The sequence below is a fragment of the Mixophyes fleayi genome, chromosome 5 (genome assembly GCF_038048845.1).
Source record: "Mixophyes fleayi isolate aMixFle1 chromosome 5, aMixFle1.hap1, whole genome shotgun sequence".
Lineage (NCBI taxonomy): Eukaryota > Metazoa > Chordata > Amphibia > Anura > Limnodynastidae > Mixophyes > Mixophyes fleayi.
The window spans coordinates 22,076,749-22,102,084 of NC_134406.1; the positions used below are offsets into that span (position 1 = coordinate 22,076,749).

The 25,336-nt window shown below is 39.7% G+C and overlaps 1 protein-coding gene across 2 annotated transcripts in view; it reads right to left on the bottom strand.

The window, feature by feature from the left end:
• VPS50 (VPS50 subunit of EARP/GARPII complex) overlaps positions 1-25,336 on the bottom strand; it is a 183,385-nt gene that overhangs the window by 47,315 nt on the left and 110,734 nt on the right. For both annotated transcript variants that reach the window (XM_075211803.1, XM_075211804.1), the window contains exons 13-16: positions 20,422-20,548; positions 8,441-8,532; positions 4,750-4,844; positions 3,400-3,498 (exon numbers count right to left, since the gene is read on the bottom strand). In XM_075211803.1, the coding sequence (XP_075067904.1) occupies positions 3,400-3,498; positions 4,750-4,844; positions 8,441-8,532; positions 20,422-20,548 (413 nt within the window). The remainder of the gene's footprint in view (positions 1-3,399; positions 3,499-4,749; positions 4,845-8,440; positions 8,533-20,421; positions 20,549-25,336) is intronic.

The window sequence follows — 25,336 nt, forward strand, 5'->3', positions numbered from 1 at the left end:
CAGTAAAGGTTGCATGATCACATATATTGTATATTTTGTCATATGTTCATTATGCCTGTACACTAAACAGTACTGACCTTTAGACGCACTGTTGGTCAGTATTGATTTATAGGGACACAATATAATTAGGGTGACAAAGTGGAACTTCACTACATTGGGGCTATGAGTTCGATTCCAATCACCGTCTATGTATAATATGTTCTCCTCAAGTGTTCTCTGTGGATGATCCAGTTTTGTCCCAAAACCCAAAAAAGAGAGAAAGAGAGAGAGAGAGAGAGGGAGAGGGAGGGAGAGCGCGAGAGCGCAGGAGAGAGGGAGAGCGCAAGCGAGCAGGAGAGAGAGCGCGAGAGCGCAGGAGAGAGAGCGTGCGCAGGAGAGAGAGCGCGCGCAGGAGAGAGAGCGCGCGCAGGAGAGAGAGCAAGAGCGAGAAAGAGAGAGAAAATTTAGACTGTAAGCTCTACTGAGTCAGGGACTGATGTGAACGATAACTATTCTCTATATTGCGTATTAGTGCTATATATAAATACAGGTTAATGAAAAAGCTGGTAACAATGTATTGTGTTGCCACATAATGCATGCTTACATAGCATTTATGAGACCTCACCAGCTCTTCCCTGCTGTATATCGCACTCCTGCTTATAATGCACATCCATATTACCTTATCTCACTGTAGTAAAGAAATTTACTAAGACAAGAATTGGGATTCCAATAATAATAAAAAAATGCATTAGGGAATATACATTAATCTGCCAGATGAGATTCCCCGCTAACGTCAGTAGGAATCTACATAAAGAAGAGCTTGCGTTGGCAATACTGCAGCTTAGGAAACACTCAGGGGTTCCAATTAAATATTTTTCACTGTACATTGTTACTAGGGAACAGCAATCCGATTATTCAAATGTTTATACAAAGTATTTGTAACCATGCATTTATTTCCCACAATTCAGCTGTTATTATGGAGTGTGTATGTTATCTGCATTGAATCCTTTCACTGCCAGAGAAGTTTTCATTTCAACCTGGACACAAGCACATTCTGTGTTGCGTTTAGTGACATCATATAGGTGGAAGGTCACTTTAAGGCAATAATAGGCCCAGAGCAATGATTTCATTAGTGGACCCGCATATTTCAAGGGGTAACTTGCAACTACCAATCCAAAAGTAGAGTATATCAAATGTATCGGTATCATGACAGAAATTAATTACTTCTTGTTACAATTTGAGGGTAAGGCCAGGCTGCTAGGACTTGGGATAGGTTAAGAAGCAATGTATGTGGTTAGTACGTAGGCTAGGTACACACTACAGATTCTTCACCCGATTATCGGGCCAATCATATGATATAGGTCCGATATAGCATTAGTGTGTACACTCTAACGATCATGTTTAATTGTTCCAAAGCACATCGTATCATTTGATTTGATTTTATAAACGTACTAAAAATCTCTATAAACAATGGAACTATGTCGGGCAAATCCTGCAGTGTGTACGCACTGACAACTAGCAGTGCAGGCAGATCTCCATAGAGTTTACAGAGTCACAATCTGTTGAAGAGCACAGATCTGACGGTAAATTGTGTAAAATTGTGTAAGTGGTTACACATGAATCGCCATACAGATCGGGACTTTCAGTCATTGGTAAAAATCATTAACGATAACGCATCGGGAGAAATTTTCTGTAGTGTGCACCCAGACTTAGTCTTGGATTAAGGATTGGGATAATTTTATTTCTAAGATTATAGCTCGGGGTATATTCAGTGTAGGATTTCATGGCTTCCCATCCATACCCTCATCATCATCATCATCATCACCATTTATTTATATAGCGCCACCGATTCCGCAGCGCTGTACAGAGAACTCATTCACATCAGTCCCTGCCCCATTGGAGCTAACAGTCTAAATTCCCTAACATACACACATACACAGACAGATAGACTAGGGTCAATTTTGATAGCAGCCAATTAACTTACCAGTATGTTTTTGGAGTGTGGGAGGAAACCGGAGCACCCGGAGGAAACCCACGCAAACACGGGGAGAACATACAAACTCCACACAGATAAGGCCATGGTCGGGAATTGAACTCATGACCCCAGCGCTGTGAGGCAGAAGTGCTAACCACTTAGCCACCTTGTTGCCTGTTCAGGCTGCCAGTGTGGCAACTGTTGGCACTGGTACTATTAGACATTTGGTGGAAGGAATGGCCAGCAATATGTTATGTAAATGGGCCCAAAGTAACACTATGCTGTGGCAATTTATTAACAATTATTTATATAGCGCCTACATTTTATGCAGCGCTGTACAGAAAACATTTAATCATACATGTCAGTGTGTGCCTCAGTGGAGCTTACAATCTATACTTCCTGCCACACACTAGCGTTACTTTGTTCAAAAGTCAATTTGCCTACCAGTATGTCTTTGGAGTGTGGGAGGAAATTGGACTACCTGAAGAAAACCCATGCAAACATGGGAAGAACATACAAATGCCACATAAATAGGATCTTGGTTGGAATCGAAGCTGAGAGACAGCAATGCTAACCACTGTGCCACCATGCGGCCCAATCTCTTTTGATCAGAGGAAAGATGTTAAGATGTTTCAAAGGGCAAAACCATTCAGGTACAGGAGGGGAGAAATTAGATTATGTGTACAGCACATATCTATAATATAAATGCTTAGTGGCGTGTGTTAGTCTGTCTGTGTGTGTGTGGAAAAAATAAAACCAAGCTGCAGCGCCACCTGCTGGGCGGAGTTATACACTGACCTACTAAATTTTTAGTGTGTGTGGAAAAAAAAATTCAGAAAGGGCTGAAATTTGGTATACTAAGATGTTTGTAATTTGTTAATTTAATTTGTTAATTGTTAAAAGTGTTTATAAAGATTTAAAAAAAAAATATATATATTTCTTGAAGGAGAAGTGACAGTTGGGAGTGGTTGGTGGTTGCTGGGGGTGACAGTGGGGAGTGGTTGGTGGTTGCCGGGGGTGACAGAGCGAGAGGAGTGTGATACTCAGGACCGCTGAGAGAGATCCCTGTGTCTGGATAGACATCTGGATAGATGTGGCGATGAAAATGAAGGATGAGGTGATGGAGAAGAATGATAAGGTGGTGACATGTGGACAAAACCACGTTAAAAAAGGGCGCTTACGTCGGGAAGTAACGCTCTTCCCCTGAGGATGCCTGGGCTATGGCCCAAATGCATGACAAGAACCTTTTTAACACCTTAAGTAGCTTGATTTGACTAGAATGCATGAGTATCATGCACGGGTTAACTTGTTTATATATATATATATATATATATATATATATATATATATATATATATATATATATATATATATATAAACACACACATATTATATATAGATATATACACACACACACACACACATTACTGAAATCAATACTTTACCTGTGATAATTTTTAAAATAGTTCACACTTTGCTTCCTTATAGATTCCTGCAACACTTCAGATTTACTGCCACAAAACTCCTCCCCGACCTGCATTAGCCTGGATGGAGACAACACGAAAATATAAAAGTGCGAATTCATTATTTCTCATGCTGGAATAAAGTGTTTCTTCAATAACCATTGTCCAAATGAAATAATGGTATCGCACATTGATAGCATTGCAAGTGACAGTTTAATACAGTTATTAAATAAATAGAGACATAGAGAACCTGAGAACAAAAAATTGAAAAACAAAGCAAAACACAGGTCCAGTAAGTTGAATCTTATTGTACATTCTGACTGCAGTTATCTGGAGGAAGGCAAAACAAAATTCCCAGTAGGACAGTTGCCAATTCAACCTCTCATTGTGGGGGGTGGGTGGTTGTAAGGGAGGGTTAATAAAATCCTACCTGACTGCAAAAAAGGTCAACTGCCTGGATCAACCACCGCTACTATGTACTCTAACAATTACAGCTACATATACAATTTCTTGTTAGAAAGGCATCCAAATCCATGAACACAGTCACTGATGATATTTATGAACGCCCAATGACCAGGGACTGATGTGAGTGAGTTCTCTGTACAGCGCTGCGGAATTAGTGGCGCTATATAGATAACTGGTGATGATGTCATGCTGAAAGTGATGTCACACCCCCTCCTTCCCCTAAGAAGATCATAGCATGAATAATACTGCAAGAGGGCTTTCAGAGGAAATGGGGATTACAGTTGGTTACACACTGGCGTTAAGAAAACACCAGTGACACTGTATTCAAATGTGATCGCATTTTGAGTGTGGTGGCAACCAGTGCCTTGGCTTGAGGTGGAAGACCCTCCATCGCCCCCCCTTACATTCACTTGCAGAGACAAGACGAGTCAATGAGCATCCAAAAGACACTGCCTCGCCTCTGATGCTCCAAACGGCAAGTATAAGCCGGTATGGGAGGTGGGGGGGGGGGGCAGGAGGATTGTCACTGAAACCAATAGGTTACATCCCCATACCTGTATACATGCTCTTACATCCCCATACCTGTATACATGCTCTTACATCCCCATACTTGTATACATGCTGTTAGTAGCATAACACATCAGTGGGTAAGTAGGACAGAATAAAACAATAGCTCTAATCTTGTTGAGTTTGCCGTTAGTAACACTTTTGTAGAAGCTAGGTAAAATTATGCAACATACTTATAATTATACATTCATCTCTTAATATTTACACTAGAGAAGCACAAAGGGAAACAAAGACAAGGTTACAGAGCTTCCAATGCCCACATATTGAGAAATAAGACAAGCTCAGATGATTGACACCCACCTGCTGACTATATCTAAAACAACAATGAAATCATCATATTTGAAGTTGGACATATCAGTTCCAAGGAGGTAGGTTTTAACTTTGAGTTGAACATCCTAGAACACAGAATGCAAAACATTTGTTAATACAACGTATTCTCTGGCATGTAAAATACGTTTGTATCCCTTTTTAAATAAAAGAACATTTATTTGACAGCCCATCTCTTTGTGTTGCACACGCGGAAATCAATGTCAGACAATACTACACAAGCAAAAGAGAAAACCAATGTCTGCGCTAGATTATCTCCCTTCTAGGCATTTACTGAAGCATAGTATAGCAGAAAGAATGACAGAACAATAAAATTAGAAAAAAAAACATTTAGAAAACAAAAAGGAGAACAATATTTTTTTAAAATAAATTTCCTTAACTCAGCACTAAGTAGTTTCTAAAACTCTTCCTCTAAAATATAGGCACAATAACAATCTCAACAGATTCACTAATGTCTGGCAAAAGCCAGTCGTGTGCCGATTTTGATATCTGGTATCAAAATAAAAGTTAATCTGTCAACTGTACACAGTGAGGCAGGTATTTTGTAGGCTGAGGTATTATTCATGAGAATGCAGCCTAGGCTGTTAATATGAAAAGATTGGTTTCAATATACAGTATGTCCACACCTAACTGTGTGCGTAATACAAATCAAAATTGCTTATACAATTCTCCACAACAGCTAAGCGGTTCGCTCTCGTTTATTGTTCTCTTTAACATTCTTCTCAAAGTAGCTTCACCTAAGAAAAATATCTGTTAACATCTGTTCATTGCAAACACTTCAGTAGATGGATTTGACAGACACACAGCGGGAGAGGAGTTACTGACACAGATTATTACCATGATTATCTGATATTTTTTACATTTAAAGATTCACCTTGACACAGAGTAAAGCTGTGTTGTTAACTGTCTAGATCCCTCAAAGCCCCTGGCTAAAAGACAGCTCTCTGCTCAATTTACAGTAAATAATTACAATGGTCTGTTTACGGTTTCCCACCGTCCACAGCTTGTGAAAACCAGGAGGTCAGATACAGCATGATAATCTGAGCAAGGACACAGTCATGCATCTGACAGCTAACCTGTATACCAAACTCATGCACAACTGGTGCCTTGGGTGTCAGGGTCAACTACTGTGCATATATATGTGGCTTTACGTCTAATCTTCCATTCTCAATGTTCCTATTCCCAATTGTAAAGCGCTACGGAATATGTTGGCGCTATATAAATAAATGATGATGATGATGGTGCTCTCTGCAAATACTTCTATTGGCTCCCATTCAATCCAAAATACAATTCTAGCTGCTTATTCTCCCCTAAAAAGCCCTTTTTAATGCATCCCCCTCCTACATCTCAGACCTTGTCACAAAATATTTCCCCACTCCGATCTGCGCCTCCTCCCCTTCTATGATCACTTCAAACTCTCGCCTACAGGACTTCTCAGCACAGCTCGCCATTTTTGGAATTCCCTGCTCCTCCTGACCACGCTCGCTCCCAACCTCCAATCTTTCAAGCGCTCCACAAAAACTCACTATTTCACGCTGGCCTATCTCACCCTACCCTAAGAAAACTCCTTCCTCAAGTTCCATCTGCCTATTTCAATTGTTTCCTAGCACTCCCATTGTCTCTGTTTGTTTCCTCGCCCCTCTGGAATGTTAGCTTTCACAAGCAGAACCCTCTTTACCTCCCGCCTACTGTTCTCAACTAGGGGTATATTTAATAAACTGCGGGTTTGAAAAGTGGAGATGTTGCCTATAGCAACCAATCAATCAGATTCTAGTTATCATTTATTTAGTACATTCTACAAAATGACAGCTAGAATATGATTGGCTGATATATGCAACATCTCCACTTTTTCAAACTCGCAGTTTAGTAAATCTACTCCTAAGTATTCTTGTTAAGGTATCTTTATGTTCTAAGTTCTGTCTTCTGCTACTGTTTGTTTTCTCGCTCCAATATTTATTTGTATTGTGTGCTTTCGCATTGCTGACTGTACGGCGCTGTAGAATCTGGGGCTATTCATAAATAAATGATGACAGTGATATGAAACAACCGATTGTTAGTGACACAATCTTTACCCTTACCCTAATTTTGCTATGGGAGCCAGCTATGCCCCTGAACACACTTTTAACAAAATGTAAATGAATAAAAAAATAACTGAGAAAGTTTGGGATCCACTGGGTTAGTAGGATGTTTTATTCAGATTATTACTGTATTTTTTATTTACTGTTATTATTATTATTATCATCATTTATTTGTTGGGCGCCACAAGGTTTTCACAGTGCCATACACAGTACAAACAGTAGTACAAAACAAGGTGACAAAGTACAGAACAATAAACACAAAGTACCAATGCTTCAGGAACTCCAGGAAGACATATGGAGTAAAGACGGAGCGGAAGAACAGGTATGGAGACAGGAGGGGAGAGGGGCCCTGCTCGTAAGAGCTTACATCCTAAGGGAGGGCGAAACAAAAACAGGCACGAAAGGGAGCCAGTGAAGCAGGGGGAGAGAGAGAGGGGCCAGGGGAGACTGTTACAGACTGAAACAAATTTGACTTTTCAGAAACAATAAATTTACCGACACTCGACAACCATGGTAGGCATGTACATAATTCCCAACGTTATGTATTATTACTATGTCATTATTTAGCTCATTTTTATAGCTAGATTTTATGTATACTTTGTAATGTGTTAAATGAATCCTACATTAGCAATATTGCAGCATTTAATAAACGACCCAACACGTGATAATGCACCAATGGAAATTAATGTTGGGTATTTTTGGAAATACGGTTGGAAGATTACTGCAGATGGCACAATGATCCAGCTGCCTGGCGTCAGCTGCCAAGCAGGTGTTTTTTGTCAAATTCTGCCATCTACGTTTGCGTGGCCAAACTGGACACTAATCTTGCCAATCACACCAATTAACAAAATCATCCGGTATGTGGCCAATTTAAGCCACAACATTAAGATTTTTTTAATCTTATGTATCGATCATTAAGCGAAATTAGTCTCGGTGTGACATCCCAGTGCCACACTGCTATAAAATAAAGTGCGATTCCCCCCTTCAACAAAACAGAAAAGGATATGTCCTAAACATCTAAGCCAATAGCCAAACGGCTGTGAATATGGGTCAAAAATTCCAATAGCAAAGCAGATCTTGTCAATTATTATTAATAGCATAAATAGAAGTACATAACATGGCATTTAATATACTATATTTATTTGCTTAGATTTACAATAATATAAAATGTATATGAGATAGGGTTGTACAACCAAATCTGAACAGATGTAGTTGCCCTGTATATGCTATACTGCAATATTTGTACTTACACTCTAATCTGTGTTATCGAGCTATCACGTATATGCATAAGCGTATATAGAAGTATATGTGCGTGAATGGGCGTCTGTCTACTTGTTAATGCAGGTTTGGTATTGTATGGTTAATGCAAAATAAAATGAAAAATGTTTCTTTAAAATAAATAAAATAATTGCATCTCGTGTTTGCAGAGCGGATAATTTCGGTGTGTTTCATCTCAAGTAAACACATTATAACAACAATAACAAACAAACAAAACAATAATACTAAGTTAGCAAAATCTATAAATATTTAAATATTGAATGTTTGCACAGGACTTATAAATGGTAAACACAACAAAGGTAAACAACCTGCCATATGCGAGTTAATCCATGTTCCAGTTTCTTTTTAATATAACTCCGATCAAAATTGTTCTCTTCAGTCCCAGATACATTATTACTGTCTACAAAACAAGATATAGAAGAAAGATGAGATAACTAAAGTTAAACATTAATAAAAACATGTAAATGGTTTTACAAATGACATTTAAAGAACATACTGTCCAGCTCAAAGCAGCTACGAATGGGAACTCAACACAAGACTCCCAGTTACATCTTGGCTACAACAATTGTTTTTCAGGAGGCTGCATCCAAGACCGGCCAAACAAAGAAAAGGGCACATAGGTATTCCTTATGTATTTGTTTTTGGAGAATCACACTCTGGAAAGGCATTTCATGAGCATCTTGAGCATCAAAACACTGAAAACACGCTCCTGAAAACATGCCCTTCTAGGGGTTATCTTAATGCTGGTTAGAAATACTAGAACAATGACAAGTAACTGCACTGTGACTATCAGTTAGAGATGTGACAAGTAAGGGTTGCAGAACCTAGAGACTAAAGGTAATTAGGGTGGGTGCTTCTATTAAAGTGTGTGTTCAGTCTCATGCAGCTCAGTGCCGATTTATGCATTGGATAAAGTTGTATCCACTGCGCATTTTTGTGTTCTAACTTCTAACAAAGCTAAACTCTGTTCAGATACATTGGGGGAAAAGCACACTCGGAAGCAAAACATATAAAGCAATTACTTTGTATAAATCATAGGAGAGCATCTAGAAACCATTCAATTAAAGCTGCCTGAAGGTGGAGAATCCCTTAAACAAAAATAATATTTTACATAACTGCCTTATGTCCACCACATATATTGATATGACCATCATATACAGCCCTGTAACCAATGACCAGCATAGGAGCATTGACACCATCACAGCATAATAGCCATAATGCCATTACAGTCTGGCGCACAACATAACAGCCTGATGCCTACTGATGGTGCATCCTCAACACATATCGCCATGTCAATAATAACGACCTCCTGCCCACACTGTCCCATGCCTAACATAGCAGCCCTTTACCCAGCATAATAGCACATGACAATCACAGCTTCATGGTCATATTTACAGCTGTAAACCCAGATTAACAGGGTAATTCCCACCAACGTCCATTCCCTCTACTTCACCGACACCCAACACATCAGCCTGAAGACCAGTTTCAAAGTCACCACTTACATTTGTGTGCACGACGGTTACCAGGGGGTCACTTACTAAACATTACCTTCATAATGTGCTTTTTAAATGTGTTGTTTAAATGTAATTGAGCTTTGCAATTTATTTAAAGAAGTTATCCCGCAAATACCATTTTAAGGACAAAAAGGCACTAATTCGCTGTTATTAATTCAGTAACTTCTTTCTGAAAAACTGCATACAAAGAAGTTACAGCTGCATTAATCATTGCTAACTTCTGCTATCATTACTTCAAACCCATCCTAATTAACATTCTTTGAAAACATGATGGTAATGTGGGAGTGCAGAGCGTGTGACCTCTTGTCTATATCGTACAGTGAATAAACTCTGAAGTGCTATCTGCAAGTCAATGAGAATATATCAGAACATACAGGTCGTTTAGACTTCCTCAACTGTGTCCTCAAATACCCTTAACAGGCCAGCGGCTAATGATCCTGTGCCCACACAGTTTGACAACTCTAAAAGACCGGATCGGAGAGCAATTTGACCACACGCATGGTCAAACTGCATCCAGCGTTGTTCTGGTAGCTAGCTGAACAACAAGATCACAAAACCTTGCATGTGCACCTATATACTCACGTTAAATGAAGACCCCAAACACGTAACAATAGTGCTCATCACTCAAGCTGATATTCCGCCATGCCTCGTCCAAAAGAATATTGATTGAGTATAACAACAATTTTGGAATTCACCCACAACAGAACAGATTCGCTCAATGTGTGTGTGTGCTTCTAAATGTGTCTGTGCTTAGGACAAATGTTTTTTGGAGCTTGACCCTCGTTTTATTTCCTGCATTCTCCTGGGGTATTAAAGAATACAAACATGCATAAAATATAATAATATATTCGTGCTATGTACTGTGCATCAAGTGCCCTTTTCTAAGCCCAAGGGAAGTGCCTCCTACAGTTTTAAGTCTGTACAGTTCAGTAGGGATATCCTTCAAACATGGCTGGCCATTAGGGCTCACTCACATGTATCCACAATGTTCTTCCTCTTTATAGCACAGCAATAAAAATGCATTGAAAATAGGCCAAACATTCCATTCTCACTATTGTATTTATATTTTAAATGAAGAACATGGCACAGTCTTTTTCTCGTACCTTCCATTTGATCTTTGTCAGGGAAGCATGTTTTTAATGAATGTAGTGTTTCTAGCGGTAAAATGATTGATTTGGATGTGATGTTTAAAGATGTTCTGCAAACCTAAGAGTAAGTCTAATCTGCATCTCCCAAGAGTGGAGATGATGCCTGCTTGCTACTAAGCCACATGCGCTCTTGTGAGAATACCGGGTATTCTAGGTCAATTCTACCCACTTCACACTGACTGGACACGCAGGGGTGCCTTAACATGCCAGGGAAGCCTACCCAGTACCTTCTTAGGTTCCTATAGTCACTCAGGCAAATGCATTTAGAAAAGTACAACAGTACATTTACTGTAATAAAAACAACACTAGAACATTATATACAAACAGTAAATAAATGACAGGCGGGTTTACCACATTAAAAATATAATTCTTCACCGCACCAAGTGTGAACCCCTATCTATAAAGAAGTATAATCTCAACTTTTAAATATGGGGAGGTGCACCTACACAATAATATTTGGTTGTACATGAAAGGAGTGCAGTTGTGTGAAAAGGGCACTCTTTTCTTGTATCTGGATATGATAATCACTTACTATTTAAAATATATCTTTATTAGAGTTTATGTTAAAAAACATCTTATAGCGAAATAATTAAAAAAGAAAAAATGAATAGTGTGTAAACCAAACTAAAAAATCTGCTAAAAGGTAGTATATATTACCCTGCTGTCTCACTGTGTTACTATTCTAGTCAATTTTAATGAGCTGTATATGGTGTTCTCTACTGCAGGCTGTAGAGTATAATTATATTCCTCTGCTAATAAAGTAATCTCTCCTCTGCATTTATGAGTATTAATACATTTCTATGCATTCTGTGTCCGTTTATTTATTAACAAGCAGCCGCCTCCTAAAAAGCCCTATTATATTTTCTGGGTAGTAGAGGTGTGAGTATTACTAATTACTTTCATTGTATGAGTTGCTTTTGCATTCTGTGTTCATTAATATATTAGCAAACAGCCACCCCCCTAAAAAGCCCTATTATATTTGCCAGGTATAGAAGGTGTGAGAAATACTGGTTATTGTGGACTTTCATTGAGTAGTTTTTCTTTGCATAACATATTAAGGACTATCAGTGTCGTTTATGCAAAGCATCTATAGGAGGCAACATTCATACTGCATATCCTATCCCTTTCAATCAGCTGTTGGCGATGCTTATTATCTATTCATATGCGTGGTCTTATGGGAGGCACTGCTGTTGCCATCTATCGAGTCCTCCTGAGACAGCTACTATCGATGCATATTCTCATTATTAATTTAGACTGACTACTTGTAGTGCTATCTAGATCTCCTATAAGGCTATAATATTTCCTTCTAAATAAATCAGCTCGTACATATAATAGTAAGATCAGCTAACGCAGACGCGTGTCTCCATGTGATGGAGACCCTATCTTGTAGGGTTTTCTAAAGATCCTCGTCGAGCATCAGAATATGCCAATGTCTTTGGAAGATTTTGGTTATGTCTTTCCATTCTGTACAAAATGTACCTATCATCCTTGTATGAGTATTGGATATCTTGTTTTTGTTTTTTGGAGATAAATGGATAAGAGATTCTCTGGGGGGTATTCAATTGTCAGCGTTAACGCTGAAAAACGAGCGCTCAAAAAATAATAAATAATATTGCGCGCGAAAAGCGTTAATACGTTAGTTTACTCACGGAATTTCCATATTAACGGTAAGATTTTTTGAGCGCTCGTTTGTTAGCGTTAACGCTAACAATTGAATACCCCCCTCTGTCTCTTATTTTAACTGCTTTCTCAGATTGTTTGATCACCCTTTTACTATATCCTCGGTTAGATAATCTCTTTTTAAGTTCATTAGATCTTTGTGTAAAGACCATTTCATCAGAGCAATTTCTTTTTACTCTCAGTAGTTCCCCTTTGGGGACCCCCTTGATTACTGGGGGAAAGTGCGAGCTGGTGAAATGTAAGAGACTATTGGTTGCCGTTTTTTCCGATAGATGTCTGTGCTCAATTTTCCATCTATGGTTTTTGTGATTGTGAGATCCCAAAAATTTATTTTGGTGTTATTAATTTCTGAGGCTAATTTTAGATTCAAATCATTCTTATTAAGAAGCGTGGTAAAATCGTGAAAAAGGGAATCATGGCCGTCCCACAAAACTAAGACGTCATCGATGTAACGTAGCCATAAGATGATGTGGTTAGTATACTTGTCGTCTATGGATTAAAAACATATTTCCTTTGCAACTAGCCCAAAAATAAATTTGCATACATGGGGGCGCAGGCTGTCCCCATTGCCGTCCCACCACATTCACTTAGTATGCATGTCTTAATGACTCAGGCTCATAGGATCTTTTTTTCCATCACCTGCGAATACTGCCATGACAAGACCCTCCGATTCCCACATTACCTTTTCCCCTTCCTCTCTTTCCCCTTTCCTATTTTTGTCAATATTCTTTTTTTTTCTAGTTATCGAAACGATTTTATTTTCTAGAAAGCTCATCTATTTTAAAGTTATTTTTTCAATTTATGTATATATTTATAATTCATATTTTAATACATAATTTAATATATAATTAATATTTCTAATTTTTACAAGCTTCAAGTTATTATATAAACAATGTGTATCTGTTTTTTAATCATACATTTTTATATTGTGCTTTTGTTGAGTTTTCTTCTGTATCAACATGCACTGGGGTTCATAAAAAAAATAAAAAATAAAAATAAAAACAAATAGAAAAACCAGAGAATCAGTTACAGGTAAGCAATCCGCATAAAATAGACCAACGTTCAATTTATCAGCCGGATGACAGACATACATTGTTTGAGCCATCTAGAATCTCTTTTAAACTGCTCTAAAGATGCAGACTCTGCTATGAGAATGTCATAAAAGACAAGAACACAGCTTTAGGTGAACTGTAATTATATTGCGTATTTGCTGCCACGGTGGGAAGCTGAAAATCAATCTCTGTATAAAAAAAAAAAGCCCTTTTCATATGCTTCCTAAACAACTTCTGATCCATGCTTTACAACTTGTATAAGGGGTGTACAGAAATCATAGCATGAGATTGTTACGTGCTGCCATTCAGTGAGTGCATTACTGAGATTGGAGTATACAATGTAATTTAAGTATATAATTCACAATATTCCACAAAAACAAAAAATTGTATTTACTTAAAAATAGTGAGACCGTCGTATTCATAAATTTAAGATTAAGTAGTAATGTTCAGATTTGATAACTACTGACATGACCTGTCTGAGGTCCAGGGTTTGGGGGGCTTGGAGACAAGACTTCCCATATCTTCGACCCCCACAATTACAGAGAGGTGATCCGGCGCTCAATCAAAATGTTACTGATGTGTGCACCTGTAGTGTACAGACTATAAGAGGAATAGATTAAACTGTTAACATGATTATAGATCTAGCCAGATAATAACTAGTATGATCAAACTGAAAATAATAAAAAAGAATTTACATTTAAATACAAAACCTTCATTAATACACATAACAGATGCTAAAATATATTATTATTACCATTTATTTATATATAGCGCCACTAATTCTGCAGCGCTGTACAGAGAACTCACTCACATCAACATATCTGCTTCCTATTGGAAAAAGCAATCCTGCGAAATTAATCAATATATATATATATATATATATATATATATATATATATATATATATATATACAGTTCTTTGTTCCGGGGTTTGGAAAGAAAAAAAAAAAAAAAAAAAGAGTATGAGGTTTAAAATCACTAGTTCCGTTGCACGATTTAATTCAAAGAACAACAAATATTCAATTCAATATAGTTCAGCAACAATTAGGGTAAACCGTCAGCGGGGAAGATGTGGATGTAAGTAGGAGAGTCTCGGCGTGCGTCCCAGCTTGGAACGCACTAGTAGTTCCAGTGACGGTGAAATGGGCATGCCCTGAATCTGGTACCTGTCCCAAGTGTAGGAAACACAAAGCTACCTTGATACATAATTTTGGGACCTGCCCAAAAATTGTTGAGTTCTGGAATAGAACAGGATCTGTTCTTAACTGTACATTTCACTTACAATTGCAGCTTCCTTATGAAGCGTTGCTCTTTGCTTCTTTTGCCGTCTGGAAGGAAGCACTATAAGGTCTTCCGGTCTTACCTTTATTTACAATAATTTTAACGCTAGCAAAGAAAGCCAATTTGAGTAAATGGATCTCACATGTATCTCCAACTGTTACGGGAATCAAATTGGAGCTACTAGGTACTTCGTATTTTGATAGGGGCTCATCAGTCTCTGCCTTCGAGAAAGGTGGTAAAAGTTTCTATACTCAAAGGGGCATAGACAGTACATCGAAACTTTAGATGGTCAAACACAAACTCAAATCATGAAGGTGTTTGAAGGAACCCAATGGTTTTTCTTGAGATACAGAGATGTTTGACAGACAGTAACCTTTGTGCTCATGTTTTCCACAGCCTCCTCTCCCCACCCTTCTTCTTCTATTGCACTAACTTTACAACGATATGACAACATCTATGCGACTGTATTGTAATTTGGGGTTTTTGGTTTTTACCCTTTCCCTTCCCCCCCTTACCCATTAAAAATGTTAAAATTTAACATGTGCAATTCACTGTTTACCTTTATACCAATGTATGCCATTAAGTGATTATTGTTATTTCTGTACAATAAATAGAAGTTTAAAAAAAAATAAAAAAATTGCGAAACTGTACAGAGACAGGATCACCTTTTCATGTGAAGCAATGTATATAAAAAGAAGTAGGACAAGTGAAGCAGATGACAGGCTAACATACATCCAATATATAGAAGAATCCATCTCTAAAAGTAAATGGCAATAGCAGAAGTGAAAATAAATAAATGAGTATTTGTGAATTATACGGGCTCCACTGTGAAAACTCACAAGTGCCGTCTCCACTTGTACGACTGTTTGGAAAAATCCTGCTTAACTTCAACCCAGTCACACCATGCTGACCGAGGCATCGACTAATCATTCACCATGGGGAGCTGCCCGCCAGCAGCATAAGGACAATGTAAACAAGGTGGAAGCGGGATGGGGGTTAGGATGTTGTGAAATGAATAGGCAGGATCCTGGCAGTAATTAGGCCCTAGTGCAGTGTTGGCCAACCTGTGACACTCCAGGTCTTTGTGAAACTACAAGTCCCAGCATTCCCTTCCAGCAATAAGCTGCTATATATTGGCAAAGCATGCTGGGACTTGTAGTTTCACAACACCTGGAGTGTCACAGGTTAGCCAACACTGCCCTAGTGGAAGCTGCAACTCCTGGGACAGATTTCAGCACTTGGACAGCTCATCCTCCTCTGCTTCAAGTAGCACTCATATACCGTATATACTCGAGTATAAGTCGACCCGAATATAAGCCGAGGCACCTAATTTTACTACATAAAACTGGGAAAACTTATTGACTCGAGTATAAGCCTAGGGTGGAAAAGAGCGCTAATTTAAATAAAAATGATAGGTTCAATCTATGAAATTTTAGCTAGATGACAAGGAACATTCATAAATGATTATAAAATCATTGGGTACAACCTAACTAAATTAAGGGGGGTATATAAGGGGTAGGGATTTAAATGTATGAACATGGTGGCTGTATTGTTTGTTCATTTTGTAAGAGAGAGAGAGAGAGAGAGAGAGAGAGAGAGAGAGAGAGAGAGAGAGAGAGAGAGAGAGAGAGAGAGAGAGGGAGAGGGAGAGGGAGAGGGAGAGGGAGAGGGAGAGGGAGAGGGGAGAGGGAGAGGGAGAGGGAGAGGGAGAGGGAGAGGGAGAGGGAGAGGGAGAGGAGAGGGAGAGGGAGAGGGAGAGGGAGAGGGAGAGGGAGAGGGAGAGGGAGAGGGAGAGGGAGAGGGAGAGGGAGAGGGAGAGGGAGAGGGAGAGGGAGAGGGAGAGGGAGAGGGAGAGGGAGAGGGAGAGGGAGAGGGAGAGGAGAGGGAGAGGGAGAGGGAGAGGGAGAGGGAGAGGGAGAGGGAGAGGGAGAGGGAGAGGGAGAGGGAGAGGGAGAGGGAGAGGGAGAGGGGAGAGGAGAGGGAGAGGAGAGGGAGAGGGGGAGGGGGAGGGGGAGGGGGAGGGGGAGGGGGAGGGGGAGGGGGAGGGGGAGGGGGAGGGGGAGGGGGAGAGGGGAGAGGGAGAGGGAGAGGGAGAGGGAGAGGGAGAGGAGAGGGAGAGGGAGAGGAGAGGGAGAGGGAGAGGAGAGGGAGAGGGAGAGGGAGAGGGAGGAGGGAGAGGGAGAGGGGGAGGGGGAGGGGGGAGGGGGGAGGGGGAGGGGAGGGGGAGAGGGAGAGGGAGAGGGAGAGGGAGAGGGAGAGGAGAGGGAGGGAGAGGGAGAGGGAGAGGGAGAGGGAGAGGGAGAGGGAGAGGGAGAGGGAGGAGGGAGAGAGAGAGAGAGAGAGGAGAGGGAGAGGGAGAGGGAGAGGGAGAGGGAGAGGAGGGAGAGGGAGAGGGAGAGGGAGAGAGAGAGAGAGAGAGAGAGAGAGAGAGAGAGAGAGAGAGAGAGAGAGAGAGAGAGAGAGAGAGAGAGAGATTTTTTTTCACTTTCACTTACCCGGCAGTGGAACGCATATGCGTTCCAACAACAGGAAGTTCGGCATTTGGAACGCAAGTTTGAGTTCCAAATGCCGAACTTCCTGTTGTTGGAACGCATATGCAGAAGTTGACAGCCCAGGGACCGGACACCAGGTAAGTTCACCCGTGTATAAGCCGAGTGCCCTTTTTCAGCATACAAAAGTATGCTGAAAAACTCGGCTTATACACGAGTATATACGGTAATTAACAAGTACCAAAAAATGTATTAAAAAAAGTTATACAGTAATAACTAAAGAACTGTTCAGAAAGATCTTTTTCTTTTGAAGTGGCTGCATAAGCATTCTGAAAAATACATAAGTTATAGAGACAATCCCACAGAAGGCACCAACGTAGAAATACTGACTGATAAAGAAAAAGTGTGATACAAACATTTTAGGTTTTGGAGAGAATCTCAACATCTGTTAAACTTAAAGTTTGGACAGTACAATTATTTATCAGTCAGATGACAGGTTTCAAAATAATGGTGACTGCTCCATAGATTTCAGAATCTGAGCTGCATTATCTTCCAAGTAATTAATGAGCTTCCTGCGCAATGTTTAGGAGAATCTTTGTGAGATATGTGCTGTTTATAACAGTGAGGTTTTTTTTGACAGAAGCTGCAGAAACATTTACACTGTTAAAACACTTTACAAACTCAACAGACTTTGTAGGTTATTAAATTTAAAATGAAGTTCGGCACATAGTCATGCATAGCAAGGCGCTGTAAGCTGTTTGCACGAAAATCTCAACTATATTATTAACTTGTGTGTATCCTGTATATACAGTGGCTATAAAAAGTATTCACCGAATTCGTAATTTTCCTCATTTTAACGTCTTACATTATGGAAGTAGATTTATTCAGCAATTCTTACAATTGATCAACGTAAAATGCTCCATAATGTAAAAAGACAAACAAACAAAAAAACACTAAAGATTTTTCTGTATTCACCCCTTTGCTAAAATACACAAACTCTGGAGCAAACATTAGAGGTTCTAATTACCATCTGTGTACAATTAACATGTGTCAATTGATTTAGAATTAAATACACTAGTCTTTGAGAGTTTCCAAAGTTGGTTAGTGCATTTCCAAACAAGAGCTTCATCATAAAGATCAAAGAACCGTTCAAATCAAATCCAAAAAACAGGTTATTACAATTCATCAATCAATTAGGGGGAGGCGATAAGAATATTCCAAAGACTGGAGCACTGTCAAGTCCATCATAAATCAGTGGAGATAATTTGGAACAACAAGTCATTCTCCAAAACTGAGCATCCATGTGAGAAGAACACTTTGTTAGGTTATATCAACCCTCAATGGAGTTATATCCTTTCATGGATTAACAATAGCCCAGACATTTCACAAATCTGCATTGTATGGGAAAGTGACAAAGAAGAAAGAAAAATGTTCAAGAAAACTCATATGAAACTTCCACCTAGAGTTTGCCAGAAAGCATTTGGGAGACCCACATATTAAGTGGAGGAAATGCTATGGTTCTATGGACTGAGGACATGATTAGACTTGTTGGTCTCAACACTATATGCTATGTTTGGTGCAAGTACCCACCGCGCATCATCCTAAGAACACTATCCACACTGTGGTATGGGAATGCTTCTCTTCTACATGGAATAGAAAACCTGCCTCAATAGAGGGCAAGAGTAAGATAGAAACAAAGGTGGATAAAAACCTGTTGCAGTCTGCAAAAGACCTAAGACTTGGAGAAGATTATATTAAGGCAAGATAATAACCCAAAGTATACAGCAAAAGCCACATAGAAGTGTCTTAAATACTACAAAAAAAAACAAATGTCCCAGTCAAAGCCCAGTCTAGTTCTGGAGGCCGTATCTCCAGAAGGATATAAATACATTAGAGACTGTACAAAGAAGGGCAACTAAAATGGTGCATGGCCTACACCACATAAGTTACCTGGAAGTCACCTGGAAAGACTAAAAGATCTTATTATGTATAATTTGGAGCAGAGAAGGGAAAGGGGGGACATGATAGAAACTTTTAAATATATCAAGGGTTATAACAAGGTACAGGAGGGAAACATTTCAAGGAAGAGAAGTATTAGAATACAAGGACATGCACTGACACTGGGGGGAAGTAGGTTCAGATGAAATTAGAGGATAAACTACTTCACAAGAAGGGTAGTGGATAAGTGGAATAGCCTCCCACCAGAGGTGGTAGAGGCTAATACAGTAGAGCAATTTAAACATGCTTGGGATAGACACAAGGATATCCTTACTAAGAACTAAGGATCAAATAGAGTTGGAGGTTACCATAGGTTAAAAAATGGGCAGACTAGATAGATGAGCCAAGCAGTTATATGTGTCTATGTTGGTTAATCTATTGAGGAGACAGCTTTTATAGGTTAATTGTTAAAGATGTCAGCTCAGGCCTTGCTAGGAGGATAACAAGCACATAATTAGCAATGCATTTACTCTTTACCATACTGAGCAATCACTATGAACATTAATGTACAAATAGGGGTACCTCTGTATTCTGTAAAGCACAGTACAGAGAGAACAAAGTGGTTTCGAAGAACAGTATGTTTCCTCATTATATAGCACCAACATATTATGCAGTGCTGTACAAACAAGGAACATTATTTGTGCACTTTCCCAGTGGCGCTTACAATCCAGGATTTACGTCAGAAGCCAATTAACTTCCTGTTTCTACCCTCAAAGGTCGGTCAAACTTTAAGGCCGTTTACAATAACACATCATGAGCATACAGACTCTGGTCTCATAACAGTCTGGTCATTAATGGATTCAAGAAGGAAATACTACCCACAGTGTGAGTCAATGGTGGACATTACAGCTACTGTACCCTGATGTGTGTCCTGGATATCTAGTAAGAACCATACATCACCCTGCACATGGCTGCCAGTCATCCAAAAAGATCGCCCAGTTACTTATTCAACTCTAACAAGCAAAAAGTGCAAATAAGGGGAGGGGCTTACTACAATGCCTCCATCTATACATTAACTTGACACTACAGCATATGTAATATGATTCATTTATAAAGGAGAAGTAAATTGAAACAGTGTTCTCACTGTCATTTTCCCATTCCTATGAAGAGAGAATTGTGCTTCTTACCAGCTTGAGGCTCCTCATGATCACATTTTTCATGCCACTCAATTGTACGAAAGTAACTTAGCATAACTTCCCAGAGTGCCTTGCAGAGGTCTGTTAAGCATGGGATGTAGCTGTCGGATGTTATGTGCTGCAAAAGAAAGAAATGTATTCTTATTGTGCTGATTTGTAAGGTGTCACAGTGCTACATAAAACAGGGACATAGGGTTTGTGAGAAATCTAGTGGGTAAACATGAAAGCAGTTCAGGGCCAGGTATAATTGCTTTAGTAATCTCTCCTACTCAGCAACACTCCCTGTCCTTGGCTTATTCAATAGAGCAAGTAAAGAGCTGCAACCGCTGAATCATAAAACCTTGAAGCATCTAACACCACGCTTAGACAGACAAACCTTCTGTACTGTACATTGTTACTTGAAGTATGATCGTGGGACCACGCAGATGACACTGTCACTATGACAAGCTGATGTGCTGAAACTACATTTACAGGCTGCAAAGTGTTGTAAAAAGTAAATACAAAGGTCAGGGTGGATGTAATATATTTCATCCAGGAGTAACTTTGCCATAAGTAGCATAACTTCTCCATTGAGTTCAGGGGATGCTGCATGTACTAAGGGCTCTATATAATACAGCCAGTGGGTCCTCATATTGCCCCCTTAATCCCGGCAATTTGACCGTTGCCATTTTAAGTGATGACAATCACAGTGCCAGCATTCTGTCCTGTCGGATATAGTCTGACATTTTTTTGGGTAACTCTGTATTTCCTACATGTTGGGATTGTTAGCATCGATATGTTATTGTCGCTATAACTGCTGTCGTAACTTCTGTAATCACCATTTAGTAAACCACCCTTCACTTGAATGTGATTTTATGTGCGTCTCTTGCACTCACCAGAATACCGTTCACCTGCACCAAAGAGAAGAGTTTGCCTACACCCCTCTTAACTTGGAGAACCCCTAATTTAAGTGCATATAAAACAGGGCTCCCATGTATCCTCAATTTCCAGGGGCAGTCCCCTTTTTAACAGCAAAACTTTTTAATGCCCAATACAGATTTGCAAAGACTGCTGAACCCAAACTAACATGACAAGTTGAGATAGGTTCCTATAACTGTTTTACCTTAGTTGGGACCTAAAAAAAAATATTGGCATGTTTTTTTTATGGCCTGAGAATACGTCACACCACATGGGTACACAGCTATAAAAAAAATGATGAGAGCTGCGGTAGAGATACACGGAATATTAAGTTCATACGTCCAACTTGCCTACCCACAGTGGAGGGAACCATGGTGTAGTTTAACAAAATCATGAGGATGCAGCCTATGACCAGACTAGGAACTGGTGACATTGCAGAGGCACAGAACATGTACCACAGGCAGGGGAGGGCTGGAAAATTTCAGCCTGGGAGGTAAGACTCAACTCAGTAGCCTATTTTAAAGGAAAAAAATGCAGGTGGCCCAGTGACCCAGCCCAAGGTCGCCCATTATGGGACCGGCCCGAGGGAGCAGATGTCCCTGCCCCCAGCCCAGCCTGCCCCTGACAACAGGGCTATCACGGATTCCTGGGACAAAGTTTGCAATGTCAATGCATCAGCTAGGAAACTCCACTGATTTGTTCAGCTCACAAACTGTATGCAAACAACAGGTACACTTCAAAGAACTTGGGTGTTTTGCTGGGGTTTTTTAGATTTAAAAAAAAAAAAAAAAATTGTGTCCAACTTCTAATAACCACATGTGACCAAGCATGCGCCCGGCCTCCACTGTGGAGTGTTGCTGGTGACAGGAAAGATTCAGTGACAAACATATTGCCGTTATGAGGAAACTCTTTTAAATGTCTATCTGGAAAGGCAATAAAAAATGATAAATATTTAAAGAATATATACCATGAAAATGTTTTTTTAATCATGCTTCTAGGATATAATTTATTTTCTATTGCTTCAGAATACAGACCGAGAGCAATGTCTTATGCTAAAAGTATCCTTGGGGGTGTTCTAAAGGGAAAAAAAAAATTATATCAAAATAATAAAAAAAATAAATGCAAACCTAAAGATTTTCTGCTGAAAGAAAAGTAATAAAAAAGAACTAAGAAATATTAACTCCTTGTTTGCACCACCACCATCATCATTTATTTATATAGCGCCAGCAAATTCTGTAGCGCTTTACAATTGGGAACAAACATTAATAAAACAATACTGGGTAATACATACAGACAGAGAGGGAAGAGAACCCTGCTCGCAAGCTTACAATCTATGGAACAATGGGAGTTTGAGACACAAGGGCATGTGCTACATCATATTGCACAATGGACCAGCTAGAATGCAAAGGTAAAAGTACTGAGTGGACTGTGTGTGTACCAATGTTGGTTAGAGGGTTGTTGTCTTGTGTTAGCTGTGTAGATGGTGGTAATAAGGGAGATTAAGATGGTGGTTGAGGAATATCATAAGCTTGTCTGAAGAGGTGGGTTTTCAGTGAACGCTTGAAGGTTTGGAGACTAGACGGAAAGTCTTACTGTGCAAGGGAGGGAATTCCACAAAGTGGGTGCAGCCCGGAAATGTCCTGTAACCGAGAATAGGAGGATGTGATGAGAGTGGAAGAGAGACGCAGATCTTGTGCAGAATGGAGGTGTCGAGTAGGGAGATATTTTGAGACAAGTGAGGAAATTTCGGTGCAATTTTGTTCACGGTCTTGTATGTTAGTAGAAGAATTTTATATTGGATTTGTTGAAATACAGGCAACCAATGTAGAGACTGACAGAGTGGCTCAGCAGAGGAAGGATGGTTTGCAAGGAAAATCAATCTAGTCGCTGCGTGCATAATAGATTGTAGGGGTTTAAGTCTGACTTTAGGAAGACCATTAAGGAGGGAACTGGAATAGTCGATGCGGGAGATGATGAGTGCATGAATTAAGGTTTTTGCGGTGTCTTGTGTAAGATATGTGCGTATACTGGAAATGTTCTTTAGATGTATGTAACATGATTTAGATATGGAGTTGATGTGGGGAATTAATGATAGTTGTGAGTCAAGGATAACACCTAGGCAACGAGCTTGTGGGGTGCGATTTATGGTCATGTTATCAACAGAAATAGAAATGTCAGGCAGGAAGCTTCTGTTTTTGGGTGGGAATATTATTAATTCAGTTTTTGAAAGATTGAGTTTGAGTTGGCGAGAAGACATCCAAGATAAAATGGCAGAAAGACAGTCAGTAACGCGAGACAACACAGATGGTGAAAGATCAGGAGAGGATAGATTTGTGTATCATCCGCATAGAGATGATGCTGAAATCCAAAGGAGCTTATTATTTTTCCAAGAGAAGTGGTGTAGATAGAGAATAGCAGAGGACCTAGAACTGAGCCTTGTGGTACTCCAACTGATAAAGGAAGCGGAGCAGAGGTGGATCCAGAGAACTTAACACTGAAAGAGGGATTAGATAGGTAGGATGAGAACCAGGATAGGACAGTCCCTTCAAGACCTAGAGATTGTAGCGTTTGTATGAGGAGAGAGTGGTCAAAAGTGTCAAATGTAGGAGAGATCCAGGAGAATTAGAAGAGAGTAATGGTTGCGGAGAGAGTTCTACATTGGTGTAGTTCACGTGTAGCTGTCACTTGCCCCAGCTTTCAGCTACCTATCAGGTTCCCAGCTTCCTTTCACGTGCTGTTTCCTTCTCTCTGATAGGCCAGCCAATCAAGATTCCGTTGGACTAGACCCCTCCCCTAAGATGTAGAGGGCAGATCCTATGGCCTAACATTAAGAAGGATGTGCCTATTCGTTTTACGGAGGTATTGAATGGAGTTTTGCCTCTCAAAAGTGGTAGGAGTCCTCTGTAATGTCTGATACACCAAACTTGTTCACGAGCACAGGAGGCCTAGCTATACTTGGCCATCCCCATCAGCAGCCCCCTTCTCATAGAGTAACATGACCCACAGTGGCATCCGGGTATTGAGTACACAGTAACAAATGTTCACTCATGGGGACAAGACACTTCCTTGTTCAGACATTCAAAAATCACAATGCTTCAGTCATATAAGGAACCAGATAGATAATCACAATCAAGACAGAGGTCAACGGGCAAGAGAAAGGTCAACGCAAAGATTCAGGATACTGCACTCCAAGGTAAAACAACAACTTATAGCTGGCATTGGCTAACTGTCAGTAAATCGATAGCAGAAAACAAGCACATTTTTTTTACCCATGAGTAAGAGAAAAAAAATGGTCAGTAAAAATCAGACCCCTTCTGTCACTACAATAACACACATGGAAGTGTATCAAACTGCGATTTTGAGATAGTAGGGTTGTTAACACTTTCCTTTAAATGTCCAATTTGATGTAGACACTGCTTATAAATTCCGATAATGTTTGTCGGTATAAAATACTGACAGTTGCAAAGTATTCAGTAAAATTATTCAGTATTTTCAAAGAGTTGAGACCTCTGCCTATAAGAGATAAGGTACTAATGCCAGGCCTGGGTTCTTATTTGAAATTTGGTGGCAGAAACAGAGAAGACGACCTGGCTCTTGTGCAATCACACAGGTGTATAAGATACCAGGGACGATAAGAGACAGGTGAGATCCTGGCATACGCAAACCCACACAGCAGACATCTAGACGGTGATAAGACGAGGGCAATGGCATCAAAAGTTTTAATAGTTGTTACTCTTGAGTCCTTCTAGAAAGTCAAAGTGGAACTGTTGCTTGTGTTCTGTATTCCAACCAGCATGCCTGAAACAATTTGGTATTAACGAGATAAATAAAACAAGCACTGAGGCTACAATCTAAAAAATATTTAAATTCACTTAGATTTATTCAGCGCATTTCAAATAAATGATTAATTTGTAGCTTGTGGGCAATTTCACAAAAGATGGTAAAACGCAGACAATCCCATCACACAAATAAATGTCTCTACAGTGGGGTTTTCCCAACTTTTTAATTT